The 17,450-nt window shown below is 57.4% G+C and overlaps 6 protein-coding genes across 6 annotated transcripts; 2 read left to right on the top strand and 4 right to left on the bottom strand.

Annotated features, from left to right (window-relative positions):
- Positions 1–412: 412 nt before the first annotated feature.
- On the bottom strand, positions 413–2,755 carry PHSY_006158 (hypothetical protein; the record flags this gene model as incomplete). The annotated part of the gene is made up of 1 exon (XM_012336761.1): positions 413–2,755. The coding sequence occupies one exon, from the start codon at positions 2,753–2,755 to the stop codon at positions 413–415; it is 2,343 nt and encodes a 780-aa protein (XP_012192151.1).
- A 52-nt stretch (positions 2,756–2,807) lies between these two features.
- PHSY_006157 (beta-1,3-glucanosyltransferase) lies at positions 2,808–3,029 on the bottom strand (the record flags this gene model as incomplete). Its single annotated transcript, XM_012336760.1, has 1 exon — positions 2,808–3,029. The coding sequence occupies one exon, from the start codon at positions 3,027–3,029 to the stop codon at positions 2,808–2,810; it is 222 nt and encodes a 73-aa protein (XP_012192150.1).
- A 411-nt stretch (positions 3,030–3,440) lies between these two features.
- On the top strand, positions 3,441–5,420 carry PHSY_006156 (hypothetical protein; the record flags this gene model as incomplete). The annotated part of the gene is made up of 2 exons (XM_012336759.1): positions 3,441–3,532; positions 3,995–5,420. The coding sequence occupies 2 exons, from the start codon at positions 3,441–3,443 to the stop codon at positions 5,418–5,420; spliced, it is 1,518 nt and encodes a 505-aa protein (XP_012192149.1).
- A 371-nt stretch (positions 5,421–5,791) lies between these two features.
- On the top strand, positions 5,792–12,259 carry PHSY_006155 (hypothetical protein; the record flags this gene model as incomplete). The annotated part of the gene is made up of 2 exons (XM_012336758.1): positions 5,792–5,955; positions 7,498–12,259. 2 exons carry the CDS (start codon positions 5,792–5,794, stop codon positions 12,257–12,259), a joined length of 4,926 nt encoding a protein of 1,641 aa, XP_012192148.1.
- A 181-nt stretch (positions 12,260–12,440) lies between these two features.
- PHSY_006154 (hypothetical protein) lies at positions 12,441–13,481 on the bottom strand (the record flags this gene model as incomplete). The annotated part of the gene is made up of 1 exon (XM_012336757.1): positions 12,441–13,481. The coding sequence occupies one exon, from the start codon at positions 13,479–13,481 to the stop codon at positions 12,441–12,443; it is 1,041 nt and encodes a 346-aa protein (XP_012192147.1).
- A 657-nt stretch (positions 13,482–14,138) lies between these two features.
- On the bottom strand, positions 14,139–17,027 carry PHSY_006153 (potential mitochondrial chaperonin; the record flags this gene model as incomplete). Its single annotated transcript, XM_012336756.1, has 1 exon — positions 14,139–17,027. The coding sequence occupies one exon, from the start codon at positions 17,025–17,027 to the stop codon at positions 14,139–14,141; it is 2,889 nt and encodes a 962-aa protein (XP_012192146.1).
- Positions 17,028–17,450: the final 423 nt, after the last annotated feature.

The raw sequence follows: 17,450 nt of genomic DNA, 5'->3' as shown, positions 1-17,450 counted from the left end.
CATGCGCATCGAAGCTGTGGGGTAAAGCTTCTTTGAGCTCAACGTGGCTGACGAGGCACTGTATGAAGTGAGAATGAGGTTGAGGCTCGGACGGGTTTTGGCCGCTTAGACCGACGGTCTGGTGCTTCCGCCCGATGCCTCTGCTGAGAAGGACCTCCCGATGGGCGCAGTCAAGCGATTTGTAAGAATCAACCCGTCAAAGCCTTCTGAGCCGAAGTGCAGGACGTCATGATCCCAGCTCCTGGTGCTGTATCCATAGCATAGCAGCTACTGAATTGACGCCCATGTATGCAGCAGCCTCTCGATCTCGACAACACAGGCATGAGTTCACAATCGAGCACGTGCAAAAGAATTCAGAAGCGGACACAGTACATGTAACGATGCTGCATTCCAACAGACCGGATGACATCCCTCAGACGCCAATCAGCTTCTTGGCGATCGAAATCTTGTACATGGGCTGCCACCAAATCTGGATCTCATCGATGCTCGAGATGCATGCGAGCGCCGTCGCCCATCCTGGTCCAACAAACCCTTCTCCCGCCACCCGTCCATGCGCCGGCAGTACGAGCCCAGGCGATCTTTCGTCCTGACTACTGATCGCCTGTGGAGGACGCAACGGCCACGGCGTGTGTTTGCGGAACCCAGCAGGCGGTGGACGCCATGCCACGCCGCTTCTGCCCGGATCGTCGATGAATGCCCTCCATGTGATTTGTCCACGCGGAATGTTGGGATCGCCTAGCACCTTGACTGCTTCGAGAACCCGCGCGCCGACACGTGCTGCACTTCGTCGATTGATCCGTGTCTGCTCGTACATGTCATCGTCCGACAGCAAAGGCTCTGCGGGCCATGCTGGCAGCCGATCGTCGGGCTCAAAGTCGAGCGAGGTTAGCTCTCGGGCCCGAATGTAGAGCAGCTCGATTCCGTGAGGACCGTAGGTCATGCTGTAGAGCCCTTCAACGGCACTCCAGTCAAAGTCGACGTGTGCTGGATCGAGACGCGGCGGCAGAGGCAGGTGTTGATACGCCACCGAGTCTGTCGAGCTGATCGCAGGCTTCGGCAGTGCCGATGAGCGTCTGGGATTGCAGATGGGAAAGAAGCGCGGTCCATTTTCGAGAGCATGAGCTTGAATCGGCCACGGTCGGTACGGTGGCGGAGGACTCATGACGAGACAGTCGATCGTCAACCTTTCGCCCTCGATCAGCCATCTGCGGTTCGCTGACATCGTCTCCCAGATGTCAGAGACGCCAATTTGTACGCTTCCGAGGCGACTCCAAGGCGGCGAGCGGATGGCCGGAAGCAGCGCCGGCGGAGGAAAGATGGTTGGAGGCCGTGGCGTCACGACCAAAGGGGATTGTACGAAGGCGGCGTTGCGCTCGTTTGCATGTACATATGGCTGCCAAGTATCCGTCGAGACACGCACGTCAACGTCCTCTGCACCTTCGTCCAGACGCGCCGAAACGGCGTCCGAGAACGGATAGACGTGGTGCTCGGCATCATCCACAGCGTGTCTGTGCGGGCCAGCCATGAGTCGCCTCAAGATGTCCTGGGCCGGATCGTCCTCCTCGAGGTCGAAACCCAAGTTGAAGAAGTCGGGTGCTCGAGCCATTTGTCTCACAACCCATCCCTCTTCGACTTCGTCTTCAAGCAGGTCCGCTTCATCCTCGTCCTGGTCATCGTCATTAAGGACTATGGTGGCTGCACGAGGGATGCGGGGTGGTCTGACGGGTGCATCTTGAGGGTCCAGACTCCTGAGCCAAGATTGACTCGAGATATGAGCTCGGATCGCGCCCCTACTATCGCTTTGGCTGATGGTTCCAGTCTCCGGATGTGATGACGACGACGATGACGATGACGATGATGATGATGATGATGATGTTTTACTTGGAGGCGCGACGAGCTTCGCGGGAAGAATGCATTGGCGCCGGACATCATCCCAGCTGAAATGCCACAAATCCTCTGTTCGGATGCCTGGCTCGCAGAGATCGGTACGAATTTGCGTCAAGCTCCGCCTGAGGATGGTGCCTTGACCTATCACTGCTGAGTTGGCTGGCATCGGAAAGCCCGTGACCTCGGACCATCGCTCCCTATCGTTGTCGAGGCCTTGAAGACGGTTGGTTGGGTAAACCCGCTGGCAGACGATTGAGGGCGACGATTTCATCGCACCGGCAGAGGCAGAGGGATTGAAGGCCGGGGCGCTCGGAGTGGACCGGGATCCGTCGTCTGTAGAAGCTGTCGCGTGCTCGATCGCGTCGCTGAAATGCATGTCGAGGACGATGCGGATGACCATGCCGTAGAACGGCACATCGGCAGCCCACCATCCCAGCAAAGCCTCAGCGACTCGAATGAAAGAGGCGTAGACCTGGTAAAACGATATCGCATCCTGAAACTGATGTAGGTCCAGGTCAGGCTCGACCGGTTTCGAGCGATCAGCAGGGTCTTGGTGAACATACTCGCGTAACGTCGGCCAGGAGGGAGGATGGACGACGTCGGCTTGCAAACCAAAGTCGGGATGCCAGAGAGGCAGTGCGGACTCGAGGGGATGAATACCTGGACCATGTACTGGAGGACTTAGCGAGTAGATGGCACGTGTGACGAAGGGCTTCCACAGAACGTCCTGCAGCGCCACCTGGCGAATCCGGGAGCTGGTAGCTGAGAGTCGTGCCAAAGCAGCAGCATCGAGATGAGCGAAAATGTCCAGCAGAATCTCGTGGGGAAGTTGCTCGATTGCACTGAATGTAGTGTCCGCGGCCGCCATCCTGCGGCGGCCGTCAAGCCAGCCCGGTTCCATGATGGTCTCTCCTCCGCCGCTAGGTCATGGCAGATGCGCGAGGAAGAGCGCGACAGACGAGGAGGTCAAAAGATGCAGTAGCACAAGGAGCGCTCGCGATGTTGATCAGCCCGACATCAGCAAGAGCAGGATTCACCGGTCGAACTCCGTCTGGGATCTCGTGATGGGTGCAGTCGCTGATTCTTAATATACGCTGTAAGACGATGTCGTCGATCAATGCGGTGTCGCTCCGTATCGCCATTCAGCGACTTCCGGCGAAATGGAGGACACGAGGACAAGAGTCGTTCTGAAGGACGAGCAGTGATGGATCGTGCGAATGGATGGAGCTGGGTCACGTAGCAGGCCCGAGCTCGAGGCCGGAGGACATGTTGCAAAGCTACAGTTGGCGAAGCGTCAACCTGACATGTGGAGGAAAGTTAGTTAAGTTAGTTGACGTGCATGGCCGTATTCACGCTCGCATCGCATCGCCTCGCCTCACCGCCGGTCACAGAAAGCAGAGGCGTGGGGGCGAGATCGTATCGTCGCTCTCGCTCGTCCCGATCGTTGCAAGGGATCCAAAGACCCTTGCTTCCGAATCTAGGCCGCGGTGGGAATAACTTAAGTGGAATTGTGGGCGGATGTCTCCGTGAGGCGTACAATATTGCCGTCAGAGATGCGAGCGCTGCTGACTTTTCGGATTCGGATTCGACGGGCTTGCCCTTCTCTTCTTGTGTCCGCAACTGGGCCAGAAAATGCTCGGAAATTGTTGGGATGTCGCAGAGTGCAATACCGTAAATTCTGTCGATTTTTGTTCTTTGCACCCTGAGCAGCTAGATAGAGCCGAGAAGAATCGATTATCTCCTAAGCTCACGTTTTGAGCAGCGCGCGAATTTTCTACAGATCGGGCTCAGCACGGCCGCCACTCTCTCGCGGAGCAACACACCGAAGAGCAACGAGAGCGAGCGTGTGTTGCAAAGGCGAGGCGAGGCGAGGCTTTTCGACATAATTGACCGACGTGCCTCACGTACCACCTTGCCATCTGCCAACCACCACCATCGATCTCTCCCGTTGTCACTGCATCTCTTGCTGCTTGCTTGAGATCATCCATCCTACCTCAACTCACACAATGATTGCTGGTCTCTTGTCGCGATCGTCGGTTGCCCCGGCGAGGGCGTTCCAGGCCTCGACGCTTCCTCGCGTTGTTTCGGCGCTCCCGCGTGTCCACAGCCGTGGTCTCGCCACCGGTGCTGAACCGTATGATGTCGTCGTCATCGGAGGCGGCCCTGGTGGCTACGTTGCTGCTATCAAGGCGGCTCAGCTCGGTCTCAAGACCGCCTGCGTCGAGAAGCGTGGCTCGCTCGGAGGCACGTGCTTGAACGTCGGCTGCATCCCTTCCAAGGCCATGCTCAACAACTCGCACCTCTACCACCAAGCACAGCACGACTTCAAGAACCGCGGTATCGACGTTGGCAACATCTCGCTCAACCTCGAGACCATGCTCAAGGCCAAGTCGAGCGCCGTCACCGGCCTCACCAAGGGTATTGAGGGCCTCTTCAAGAAGAACAAGGTCGACTACCTCAAGGGTGCCGGTAGCTTCAGCAGCCCCACCACCGTCAAGGTCGCTCTCAACGATGGCGGCGAGACCGAGGTCGAGGCTAAGAACATCATCATCGCCACCGGTTCCGAGGTGACGCCCTTCCCCGGCATCGAGATCGACGAGAAGCAGATCGTCTCGTCCACCGGTGCGCTCGAGTTGCAAAAGGTACCCGAGAAGATGATCGTCATCGGTGCCGGTGTCATTGGTCTCGAGATGGGAAGCGTATGGAGCCGTCTTGGAGCCAAGGTCGAGGTCGTCGAGTTCCTCAACGCCGTCGGCGGTGCAGGTATCGACGGTGAGATCGCAAAGAGCTTCAAGAAGACGCTCGAGAAGCAAGGTCTCAAGTTCCGTCTCGGCACCAAGGTGATCGATGCCGAAAAGAAGGACGGCAAGGTGCTGCTCAACGTGGAGGATGCCAAGTCTGGGGAAAAGTCGCAGCTCGACGCCGATGTGGTTCTCGTGTCCATCGGCCGTCGCCCCGTCACCAGCGGTCTCAACCTCGAGGCGGTCGGAATTGAGAAGGACGAGCGCGGACGCATCGTGGTCGACGACCAGTACAACACCACCTGCAAGGGCGTCAAGTGCATCGGTGACGCTACGTTCGGACCCATGCTTGCGCACAAGGCCGAGGAGGAGGGCATCGCCGCCGTCGAGATCATCAAGGCCGGACACGGCCACGTCAACTACGCCGCCATCCCCGCTGTTGTCTACACGCACCCCGAGGTCGCTTGGGTCGGCAAGAACGAGGAGGAGCTCAAGAAGGAGGGCGTCGAGTACAAGGTGGGCAAGTTCCCCTTCCTGGCCAACTCGCGTGCCAAGACCAACGCAGACTCGGACGGAACGGTCAAGTTCCTCGTCGAGAAGGAGACCGACAAGGTTCTCGGCGTGCACATCATCGGCCCCAACGCCGGTGAGATGATTGCCTCGGCGGTACTTGCCATCGAGTACCAGGCTTCGGCGGAGGACATCGCCCGCACCTGCCACGCGCACCCTACCCTGTCGGAGGCCTTCAAAGAGGCTGCCATGGCCTCCTACTCGAAGGCCATCCACTTCTAGAGTGCTCAAAAAGCTCGACACGAACAACGTGCTTTTGCAGCATCGACTCATCCCTTGTATCGCACCGCGATCCATGTGTACTGTATAGATCGGCGGCTAGTTTCACCGTAAAACCCTCATCATCGTTTTCACGTATTCGCTGCGAATTTGGCAGTCGATGTGTGTCAAGTCAAAAGCATGGCGTGGAAAGAGCTGCATCAAGCTGTCGTCCGTGTTGTTGAATGTTTGTATTTTGGCAGCAGCTCTCTGCGCGATGGTCGACAAATTGCAGTGGATGAAAGGCTGGTCGGCAACGGAAATGCAAGACAACGCTGGCTGGCTGTCTTGTGTGTGTGAATGTGCGTGGCTAGCCGTCGTCTCGGCTACCGGCGATGGTCGAGCGCCGCAAGTTGACCGAACCAGACTGTGACAACCACCGGGCGCGGCGACACACGCGCCCTCAACTCACGATTGCACCAATGGAGCACAATCACTTCGCCCTGAGCTTCATCTTCCGTCAGCTTCTCGTCAACACTCAGGCTTTCGAGAGAAGGATGTAGGGCAACAAAGCTGTTCGCTGGCCAATCGAACGAAACGTAAATCGTATCGATGGGACATCCGCCTCTGCGCTTTTGTTATTCCATTCACTCCGAGAGTCCACTTCTTGTGTGGGTCACCGAGCAGCCGGGACTGACAGTGAATAGTAAGGTAGGTGGTACTGTAAGCCACGTATAGGCGCAGGAGCTAAAAACAAGTCAAGAGAGCGGTCAAATCCGATTTCATCTGCCGAGAGCGCTGTCCCGCTTCGTCTCGCGTAAGACGCCTCCTCAGTTTGACAGATCTGCACCGGCGAATCAGGAAGCTCTCTCGTGGCCGTTTCCCACAATTTACCGTTTCCATAGAGGGTCCGTCGTGATCTGCACCTGAGGTGAGACGCGCTTTTTCAGCTCGATTGGAGCTATTTTTCCCGCGTGCAGCCTTGTGTGTCCCGCCGATTCACTGGACAGAAGCAGCTTGGCGGCCTGAGTGAGAAGCAAGACGCAGCAGCCAAGCAGCAATTTCCTCTACCCCGGCTTTCGGTGCGCACAGAGGCTTTCCCATCCGTTCTTGGTGAAAAAGCGAAGGCGGAGGTGTCCACTTCGCGTGCGGGCTTCGCTAAGTAAATCTCTGCAGTTGGCCATTCGTGCATCTCCGCTGCGGCTAGCGCTGCTGGTGCTGCTGCTGCCACGACTCACGAACTTCTTTTTGGCCTCCGCCAAAACGATCACGTTTGAAAGTCACACCACCGCCTGGGTTCTTTCTGGATCAGACAAGACAATCTTCAAGCTCAGCTCAACCTTTCTCTGTACCGCCCTCTGCATCCGAACAATTCGCGTCCGTGCCTCTGGATCCATCTCCACTTGACCTTCTTCCACCACGACCGCCCTTCCCCCTCGTCGTACACTTCCGCTTTGCTTGGTCCGACACGCTCCCTACACTCATCCTCCAAGCGCTCCTTCCGTCAGTTCAAAGTGCGTCCTTCTTGTCGTTGTACTCTGACACCCAAGGTTTGGAACAGCCGAGAGCTCGCCAGGCCCGCAAGCAGGACTTTCATATCGCAACCCACTCACGCGCGCTTCACATGAACGACTGCCAATGAAGACGTCGACCAGCGAATAAGTCAAGGCAAGCCTCTTTTCGCGGCGTGTGCACGCATGCTCCTCGAGATAATCTACATCGAGCTTTTGTAAGCTAGGTGTGTCTCAACCTACTTTCACCTCGACTCGGCCCTCACGCTGTGCTGTTTAATCAGCCCGACTTTCGAGGCTTCGGTACTCGCGCCAACAAAGCCAAACCGTCTCTCTGCTCTGGTAATCGCACGACAATTCGACAGGGGACTGCACACTGGCTCGCACAGCTTTCGTTGGACCTTCATCCGAGACCCACTGACTGCCACAGCATTGCATCACGCTGCGTGACACCGGACTCACACACGTCACCGCGCCCCTGCCTGTAGACGCACTACCCACGTTCCTCACGCCAAGAAAGTTGAAAGGCATCACCGCCCACCTTAGCTTGCTTGTGGGAGGGTGCATATCGCATTCATTGTCCCATCAAGATTCGACTTCATAAGCTGCAAGTGCCTCAAGTTGCAGCTGCTTTTGAAGAGCCTTTCCGTCTTCGCCATGTCGTCTCCCGAATCCACACAGTCGCCGTCGGCGGACATGGACCAAGACGACAAGCCGCGTGTACTCGTCGACGGTCCTGGAGGTGCCGAAACCAAGCAGGGCGCCAAGATTGCTTGCCTCGAGTGCAGATCGGCCAAGATCAAGTGCTCTGCGCCCACCGACGGCCAGGTCCCATGCAAGCGCTGCGTCAAGCATCAGAAAGAGTGTCTTTTCGAGAAGCACAAACGCGGTCGAAAGCCAAATAAGCGCTTCTCGGTGCCGTCGGACCTGCGAGCAGCGGCACGTCGCAGCAGCGAGGGCACGTCGTTTGAGCATTCCACTCGTCCAACCTCGTCCGGCGGCCGATCCGATTCGCATCACACCATGTCGCATCACAACAACGAGCAGCGCCAGCGCAACTCTCGCAATGGTCGCGGCACTCCCGACAGAGCTCCGCACACGCACCAGTCCACTTTTGGCTCGAACCAAGGAAGCGCCGCCAGTCGTCAACACTTCGGAGATGCCAGTTGGAAGCAAGGCAGCAGCTTCGGCCCGCCCGCACAAAGCAGAGGTTTGCAAGCGTCGCACTATCCTGACGACCGCTTGCATAGCACGGCCGACAAATACCCTAATGGTGGCATGTCGACGTCCATGTCGGCGCCTTCCACTCTCGCTCAGTCGAGCATGCCGTATGGCTACCCGCAGTCGATGCATCATGCACCACCGCTCCATCCGCAACCGCATTCACATCAGGCTCAGCATCACCAACATCAACATCAGTTGTCGCATCAACATCAGCACTCGCATCAGCAGCACCAGCACCAACATCAGCATCAGCCATCACAACCACCGTCCTCGTATCCGCAAGGACGTCACAGCTCCGATCATCCCAGTCCTGGACGCTGGCGCGATCATCCGCAGTCTCAGGCTGTCTCCTCCCCACACAGCTCTCATTCTGCCGCCGCTGCTGCCAAACAACACGATGGCTTTGCTCATGCACACAATCGACCTTATCCACACAACGCCCCAGCGCCGAGCCACAGCTACGCACACTGGGACAGTCAGCTCGGGTCCGAGAGAAATCATAAAGCCAAATTGGAACTCTCTCCTTCAAGGCGTACAGACACTTCTGCACTACAGGGTCAGCAGCAGCACAAAGCGAGCAACTCGATCTCACACTACGCCACTCATACTGACAACACCAAGACGCAGAAGCTCCAATCCTCAAACAGTCAGCGCAGCTCATCCAAAGGCCGAATCCAGCGTCGTGATGCGCCGCCGTCCTCACAACACCAGCATTCTTCAAGTCGAAGCGGAGCATACGACCACGAAGCGGAAGAAGATTTCGAGGACGAGCAGGATGAGCTCGAGGATGATGCCGACGCCACTCGCGAGGAGCACGACTACGTGCTTTCCAACCCGCTCAAGTTGCTGGCTCAGGCCTCTGATGCAGCTGCTGCCCGCATCGAAGGCGGGCGCGTCGAGCCTGGCAGCCGAAGTTCTTTGGCGGCGGTCGAAACCATGGGTTTCCTTCAGCCCACTTTGCCTTCCAACCGTATGGCTGTGAGCGCTGCAGTCAACTTGACTGGCCTCGGTCGTCCTCTCTACGGACGAAGGGAGGACGACCTTGCACGTGCGCAGCGCGGCTGGCCCTCAAGCCGCGTGCTTCCTCCCCTGCTCAATCCGAACCGAGCAGCACTTCCGAGCGACGAGGCAAGTCCCGATGCTTCCACTCGTAGTCAGCCAGCATTCCTCAAGGACACCATGCGTTCCAAGTCGTTTCCAGAAGGCGAGCTTCCGAGACTGGACCCTCCCACTTCTCTGGACGAGCAAGAATCTGGTGCCTTTGCGGCTGCTGCTTCCAGCAGCAGTCAGGCGTCTGCGGCAAAGGTCACGTTAGGCGCAACTCTTGGCCGACCCAACGTCCTCACTCCTTCCACTCTGGATCACGAAGCTTGGGAGTACCGCGAAGGCAAAGCACAAGCGCGTCGCGGATACGGATCTAGTCCTGGAGGTGTTAGCGGCGATGCTGTCACTACAGGCAGCAGCGTCTCCGCTGGTGCGACCACGGGCCAAAAGCAGGGCGCTGTTTCCGCCATGAATGGAGCTTCACCCGGCGAGATGATCGAGTCTCCCGCCGACGAGGTCACGACAGCCATGCTGGGTAAACGCAAGCGAGGGCGCTCCCGTGCGGCCCGCGGTGGAGGCCTCCCTACCCGTCGCAGGAGGCTTGCTGAATGGGACACAGATGCAGAGAACGGCGACGGTGTAGATGAGGAAGGCATACCGGACACCGCCAAGGGCAAGCAGGTGACTATCGTGACCATCGCACCACGCAAGGATGCTGGCGGCGTCACTTCCGGCGGCGAAGGCGAAGCTGGTGCCTCCCGCAAAGGCTACTTCAATTTGAGCTTGTTCCACAGCAAGAACGACGATACAGAAGGCTTGGACCCCGTCGAGCTTGGCTTGGTCGAGCTGAAAGAGCTCGAGAGGCTCTTCGACGTCTTCTTTGCACGCATCAACCCGGTGCTGGATCTCTTCGACCCTTTCCTTCACAGTGTCGCGTTCGTACGTATGCGCTCGGCTTTCCTCACAACTGTAATTTCGGCCATGGCTGCTCGCTTCTCAGATACACCGCAAGATGCGAAACTTGCCTCGACACTAGACAGGCACTGGCAAGAGAAGCTCCTCCCGATGATCTTGCTCGGCGGCCACAAGAGCGTGGAGATTAGTCAAGCTTTTTTGATCTTGACCACATACAGTCGCCCAACGAACCGCCTCGTCGACGATCGCTCCTGGCAATACCTCGGGTTCGCGATCCGCACAGCCACCGAGGTCGGTGTGAATCGCAAGGTCACCCCTAGCGAAAATCTGCTCGGCAACGAGCAGGTGGCTCGCCGCGTTCGCAACCGCGAGAGGCTCTGGTACAACCTCTTCCTTTACGACCGAACGTTGAGCGCTCAGACCGGTCGACCATGGACTATATCAGAAGACCGAATGATCGTGCAGAGCTCCATGTGGCATCGACAGGACTTTGCGCTGCCTGAGGACGTCTCGCTGGTCAGCTTGATTAAGCTGCGTCGCATCACGGCTCAACACACCGAGGCCTTCGACACGTACCTGACAAGCCCGGATCGCTTCGATGAGACGCAAACGGCAACAGCCCTGGGCGTTGGTGGCCAGAGCATGTTCGATCGCCGCCTCGCAGGTCTCGAATTCTTTCGCAAGAATGCCAACGCCGACCTGGAAAAGTGGAAGGAGACTTGGTGCATCAACACGGAGGATAAGATCAAAGAGGTCGACACGAGCGCGGCAGCCGGCAAATATCTAGTTCGATGGGCGCCCACCGCCAAGCTCTTTTACTACCATTCACGCCTTTTGATCAACTCGCTGGTCCTCGGTTCTACGGAACAGTACGAAGGCTTCCTTTCTGGATCCTCCGTGTCTGTCGATTGCTGGACGTCTGCCATCTCGCTCATCGACACAGTGCTCAACGATTTCACCGAGGAATCTCTGGTGACGTGGTCCAACGATCGAGTGGTGATGGCGGTTTATGCTGCTGTATCCGCCGTGCGCATGACCAACATGCAGCACAAATACGCTTTCGCCGACAAGGAAACGCTACTTGCGCTCGTCCGCCGTCTCGCGACCAGCATGACGAATGCAGGCAAGACGCCGCGACACCGCAACGGCTCTGCCACGCCCTACGGCCGTTACCTCAAGTCTGTTTTGGCTGCGTTTGAACCCGAGAATTCGGTTTCTGCTGCTGCAGCGACGACGCAGAGTGGATCGAGTGCGACAGCGCAAACGCCGGGCAAGGACAGCGAGCAGGCGACGTCGGTGACCACCAGCAGCCTTGCGCCCGGCGATAGTCGATCTGCTGCTGCTACTCCGACAGCCGCCATGGTCGTAGCAGCGCCTCCTGTCGCCGTTGCGGAGGGTCTATCTCAGGGCACCTTGGACGAACACGGAGCGAAGAAAGACGACGGAGCAGGTGGAGTCAGTTCGCAAGATGACTCGGTCGCAGGTGCCACAGTGGAAGAAGGCGTCAGCGGCACGGTCGAGGATGGAAACGGTGCAAACGCCGTCTTGAAAACGGAAGGTTCGGCCGGTGGAGGCGACGTGGCTAGCTCTTTGGCTCAGGTTCCGTTGATTGTGGCTGATGGCGACAGCATGGACATCGATATTTCGGCCGCTGCGTCTCAACTGGCAGCTGCGGAAACCAGCTTTGACGCTCCGAGCAGCATGGAGAAGCTGCTCACTGAGATGCCGATCGACGGCACTGTGGCGGTCACCAATGCTGGCGGCATGCTCACTCCGGTCGGTGGAACGAGCGCAAACAACGTCGCTTGGCCTGTCGACATATCTAGGCCAGCTTCATCGGCCCAGTCGTCCTCGGTAGGCGGTGCCGATGGCACGAATCTACTCGTTGCGCCAGCGTCGAATCTCTTGCTCTCTACATCCCTCTCACCCACAGCCCTGGGAGCGAGCGAGGCTACGTCTGCAGAGGCTGGAGTCGATGCGGTGGCGGCCGCCGTTGCTGCAGCTGGTATGCCCGACGTGGTGGACGATCCCGAGTCGCTGGAACGCATGTGGAACTACATGACGTCCTTCGAGCACACGTCGTTCTGGCAGCCTCAGAGCACGTGGAATTCGTCGGGGCTGGGAAGCAACGGTGGCGGGCAGGGTCACGCGGGTGGGAACGGTCCGTGAGGGGTGGAGTGGCTCGCAGGACATGCTACGGCGTTGTGCGGGAAGAGTCGACACCCTTGTCGGTGGACGATGTGGGCGGTTCATTCAGTGTGCAGTCATTTTTTGTAGGAAATAATGTTTGTTGCGACGTAACGGGGTTAAGATCTTCTTTACATGATGTCTTGGAAGGTTGAAGAGGCGTTCAAGTTGAGAGGATGGCGGGGATCTCTGGTTCCGGCGAAGCGGGGACGGGCGCCTCTACGAGCAGATCGTAATGTCCCGGCCTGAGCAGCATTGTGCCGATCTCAGTGATCTGACCGCCTTCGACTTCGAACCTGACGACGTCGCAGCGATCCGGATGTTCCGCCGCCGATCTCCTGTCCTGCGCATCCTTCCCAGGAACGGCTATTGATGCTGACGAAGAGCCCTCTTCTGCGTTTTCGGTGGAAGTGTGAAGGGTATCGACTTCAGGGGGGAATTCTTCATCGATGGGTGTCTCGGGAGGAGCGTGTTGCGGGGAGAGGTAGGCGACGTCCAAGCTGACCTTGAGCGCGCGCGAGAGGGCGGTGATCTGAACGTGATCCGCCTCCTTACCAATGGCTTCCACGTGGTTGGCGCAGAAGCTAGCCATATCCGGTGGTGAGGCATCATCCACGTTGTCGAGCGAGAAGAGGAAAGGGGTGTATTCGTCGGCGTTGAGTTTGAGGAAGGCCGAGGTGAGGAGACGCAGGTAGACGACGATGGAGTTGGAGTGTTCCGGATTGTTCATGGTCTCGACGAGGGCGTGTTCGTTGAGCTCTTTGGATTCGGGATCGGTCGAGTACATGCGGGCGAGCAAGTTTTTGAGGGGCTCGTAGAAGTCGGTCACCACGTCTTCGTCGAACCCTGCCTGTTTGAGCAGCTGCAGCGTGGATTCCACGTGCTTGACGGTGAAGTGGTGCATGGGTCGATCCTTCATGGTCATGATCTTGTAGATGAAGGCGAACGCGAAGGCGCGATAGAAGCAATCTCCATCTCCCTTGGCACGTCGCAGACCGATGAACCCTGCTTCCTCCTTCAGCCACCTAATCTTGCCGAGGAAGGCGGGATTGGACGCATACTCCTTCTCGAGCACCTCGATGGGTTCGACGGCGGAGATGAGCGGCTGGTGAGAGTTGGACTCATCCTGCAGACGAGAGGCGAGTTCGAGACGTTGGGCGTCGGTGAGCGTGGAGAGGTCGGTGTCTGCGTTGATGCCTTCCATCTTGAAGAAGCCTTCGGGGAAATGGAGACGGTGTGAAGGGTGTACGTGGATTCGAGATCTCTACCCCGGCGTTGATGATGTGTGAAGCGCTTATGATAGCGAGAACGTAAAGAACGGGCTGTGGCTCGACCTATTCGAGAGGCCACTTGAGACGCAATGGGGTGAAATGTGATGTAAGCAATGCTGTGCTTTCGCGGCGATCTCAATGTAAGAGCTAGAGCAATCAAAATATGGTGTGGATGATGGAAAGAAGAATGAAAGCTCCTTACCTTGCCGAGTGTGTGTGTGTGTGTGTCGTGCTGCTCAGTAGCGTGAATTGGGTTGTGTGTGTGGAGCACGGCGGTCCACAAGAGCAGATCGGCAGCCGAATCGTTTTTCAAGATCACCAATTTCGCACACGGCAGCGGTTGTTCAGCTTAGAAATCTCCAAGTCGAATTCCATAGAAAAGCTGTCGCTACGGTGGCCCGTCCGTTTTGGGATTTCAGCTGCTGTCCGAAATCATCATCAGGCATGAAAGGCAGGTCACGCTTCTCATCTCGCGAGAGGAAAATTTCGAATCGGGCAGAAAATGGTTGAGATAACGAGGTGGAGATGTAACATTCTCATAGCTTGTCAACATTGATTCTGTCTGTTCTTCCGGTGCAAGTGGACATGGTCTAGACAGTCTTCTGCCTCTCCTGCTTCTTCAGCTTGCGCTCCATCTCGAGAAACGCCTTCATCGTGGGATCCAAATCGCTGATGACGCGATCCACCTCGCGTTGCGCTCGTTCCTTCATATCCTCCTTCGACCCCGCACTGCCGTCCGAAGAGGGATAGTCTCCCAGCAGATCTTGGCGCCACTCTTGTCGCGTCACTGGTGGTGAGAGCTGCGTCAGCTGAGTGCGAACGGACGAGAGCCGCGAGTGAAAGTCTTCGAGGTCTTCGGCGTAGATGTCGTAGGCGCAGTGAGCGCAACCGGACATGCAGCATTCCTCCGGTCCTGGAGGTGGAGGTTTGAGTGGGATCACGATCCCGCGAACCACTGTTGGTCCCATGCTCGTCTCTGATGGAGCACCTGCGGGCTTGACCTCGGAAGCCGAGTCGGCTGTCGAGGGGGTTGTCACTTCGGCGGGCGTAGCTCCTCTTGTGAGATCAACACCGGATTTACTTTCAATCTCAATCGTGTTGGCAGGCGTCTCTTGGATCGACGTTGAGCCTGTTGGATTCGAAGCTAGCGATTCGACTTCGTCGCCGACTTTGGTAGAGCCGGTTGAGGGATCGATGTTTTCGCTCGACAGAACGACCTTGGATCGTGGGAAACGATCAGCGAGATTTCGTCCATATCTGCGTCCCCCACGGCGATCTTGTTGCAGTTGCGCTGCTCGAAAGGCGCTGTGAAATTGTCTCCGTTGCTCGGGTGATCCGAACGGGCTGTTTGCTCGACCGGCATCTACAGAAGACCCCATGTTTCCAGCTTCAGCGGCAGGCCCAAGCTTATAGTCTGATTCAATGGCCTCGAAGAGTTTGCGGCAGCTGACGTGAGCCTTGAGACGCGCACAGAGCAGGAAAGCACCACTGAGCTTGCGATTCAAGCTGTAGGTTTCCTGCGGTGGTGGCGTCAAACGTTCGCGGAGCATGAGCGGGATCTGAGCCTTGACACGATCTGTGATGGTCTGGTGCTCGAACGGATACGGATCCGGCGCATCGGGGCGGAAAGGTTCCCCGAGAGCAATCATCGAGTCGACATGCGCCTTTTCCATCCCTTCACTCTCCTCTCCCGTCAAATAGCCGACTTTCCTAGACCACGCAAGACACTCATCGTAGTTGCCCGCAATCGCGGCTTGCAGCATCTGGAGCCACTTGTCCATGAACTCCTTCGAGTACTCGCGCGTAGCTCCAAAGTCGATAAGCTGGATCTTGCCTGTGCGCTCGTTGTAGAGGAAGTTTGACCAGTTCGGATCGGTCTGCATGAGGCGGAAGCGGAAAAGTTCCGAAAGCGAGAGATGGAGAATGGACTGGGCGATGCGGTCTCGTGTGGCCTGCGGGTAGCGAGACGCCTGACTGAGCGGTCGGCCGCGCATCATTTCGGTGGTGAGCACTTTACCTGTGCAGAGACTGTCGACCACCGTTGGTACCTCAAACTCGGTGGAATCCTGCAGGATGGCACCAAAGCGACGGCCCATCTCGGCTTCGCGCTCGTAGTCGCACTCGTCCTTGAGCTCTCTGCCCAGCACTCGCAGCGTGTTCTCGAGGAAGAGACCCTTAGGAAGCAACGCCGACGCCGATACGAGCCAGCGCAAATACGAGAGGTCGGAATCGATCGACTCCAACACACCTGGGAACTGCACCTTGACAGCCACCTGTTTGCCTGCCAACTGCGGATCTGGGTGATCGTCTCGCAGCACGGCAGAATGCACCTGACCGATCGAAGCACTGGCGAAGGGGATGTCGTCGAACTCTTTGAAGTGTCGTTCTCGCCAATCCGAGCCACCGAGCTCCTGGCTCATGACCTTGTTCATCTGCCACACTGGCATGTAATTTGCGCTGTTCTGCACGCGAAGCAACACTTGCTCGATCTGCGGTGGTAGCAGCTTGGTCTCTTGTATCGAAAGAAATTGACCGAGCTTGAGAGCTGCACCTCTCATCGTCGAGAGCTTGTCTACTAGCCGAGCCACGTTCTGCTCCGACATGAACGGGCTGCTCGAAGCTTGTCCGTCTACGCCTGCAGGAGATGCGCCTCGAAGAAGGGACCCGGCGGCTCCGAAGGCCAAGCCAGCACCAAGACCGCCGTAGTGAAAGAGACGTCCGAGACGTGACGATGGCACCTTGGCTGCTCGCAGAGGCACGTGCTTTGATTCTCTGACGGCGTCGTACTCTTGAAAGTCGTTGAATGACGATTCTGCGGCGGGTATTGGTGGTTTGTCGAGGCTGTCGGCGGATGCTGCGGTTTGGTCGACTGGTGTTGAGGTATCTTGGGTATGTGATGGAGCCTGCATCAAGGTCGTCTTAAGATCCATCTCCGGGACAGACTTCGCATCTCTTTTCAGCAGCGGAGGCTGTGTGCCAGCTGGCGAAGCGTGCGATGGTGCAGCCGACTCTTTAAACTCGCTGTCATTCTTGATGAATGTGGCCGCAGGAGCGGCATGCTGTCTTGGTATTGGCGTCGGCTTGGGCGGCTCGAATGGTATCGCTGCAGAGACCGGCTCCCCAGAGGACTCTTGGAGCGAATCTGCGCTTTCGGCGGAAGAGCTTAATGGTACTTGCGGCGTCAAGGTCTCGTTGACTCTGCCGCTCTTGCTGGGCCAAGGCCTGGTCGGAAGCGGCACCACATCCGATCCGGAGGTGGACGCTTCGTTCTGGTCACCGATACCGTGAGATTTTGAGCCACTGGCTACATCCGAGGGTTCCGGCGCTGATGACTTCGCCACCACCTGCGTTGGCCATGGTCGCAGCGGTGCGCTCTTCGCGGCCGGATTGGAGCCATTGGGTGACAAGACCACACCTTTGGCGATCTTGCAGATCGTAGATGCTATCGAAGCAGCATCTCTGAGCGATGACCGGCTCATGACGGTGCGTAGCTAGAGTCGGTTCTGCCGATGATGAAGAGAAGGCATGTGGTAGGTTTGAGCCTAGCTGATGTCTGCATTGCTGAGAAGAAATCGTCTTCGCTTTCACTTCCTCCACACCGCAAAAGACTAGCGCAGTCGGCTATTTATCACTTATTTATAATATAATAAAATAAAATAACTGCGGAAGCTTGCGAATGTGTACTCGCTGGCTTCTTTCAAGGCTTCCTCCTCAACCATCCGGACAATCAGCATACGGTCTCGAGCAAGATCATATGCTCGTCATTCGGACAAAATATGTCAGATATACGATAAAGGAGGAGCTCGCGAGAAGCGAGTCTGAGTTGAGGTACTGCCTTGCAGCAGGCTTGCTCCTGGTGCGGTCAAGGGTCTCGGAAAGCGGAATGATTTCAGGCTGTGTTT

Source organism: Pseudozyma hubeiensis (genome assembly GCF_000403515.1).
Source record: "Pseudozyma hubeiensis SY62 DNA, scaffold: PHS58, whole genome shotgun sequence".
In the NCBI taxonomy this organism is placed as follows: domain Eukaryota; kingdom Fungi; phylum Basidiomycota; class Ustilaginomycetes; order Ustilaginales; family Ustilaginaceae; genus Pseudozyma; species Pseudozyma hubeiensis.
The sequence above is the reverse complement of the archived record's forward strand: the minus strand, read 5'-3'. Positions and strand labels throughout refer to the sequence as shown.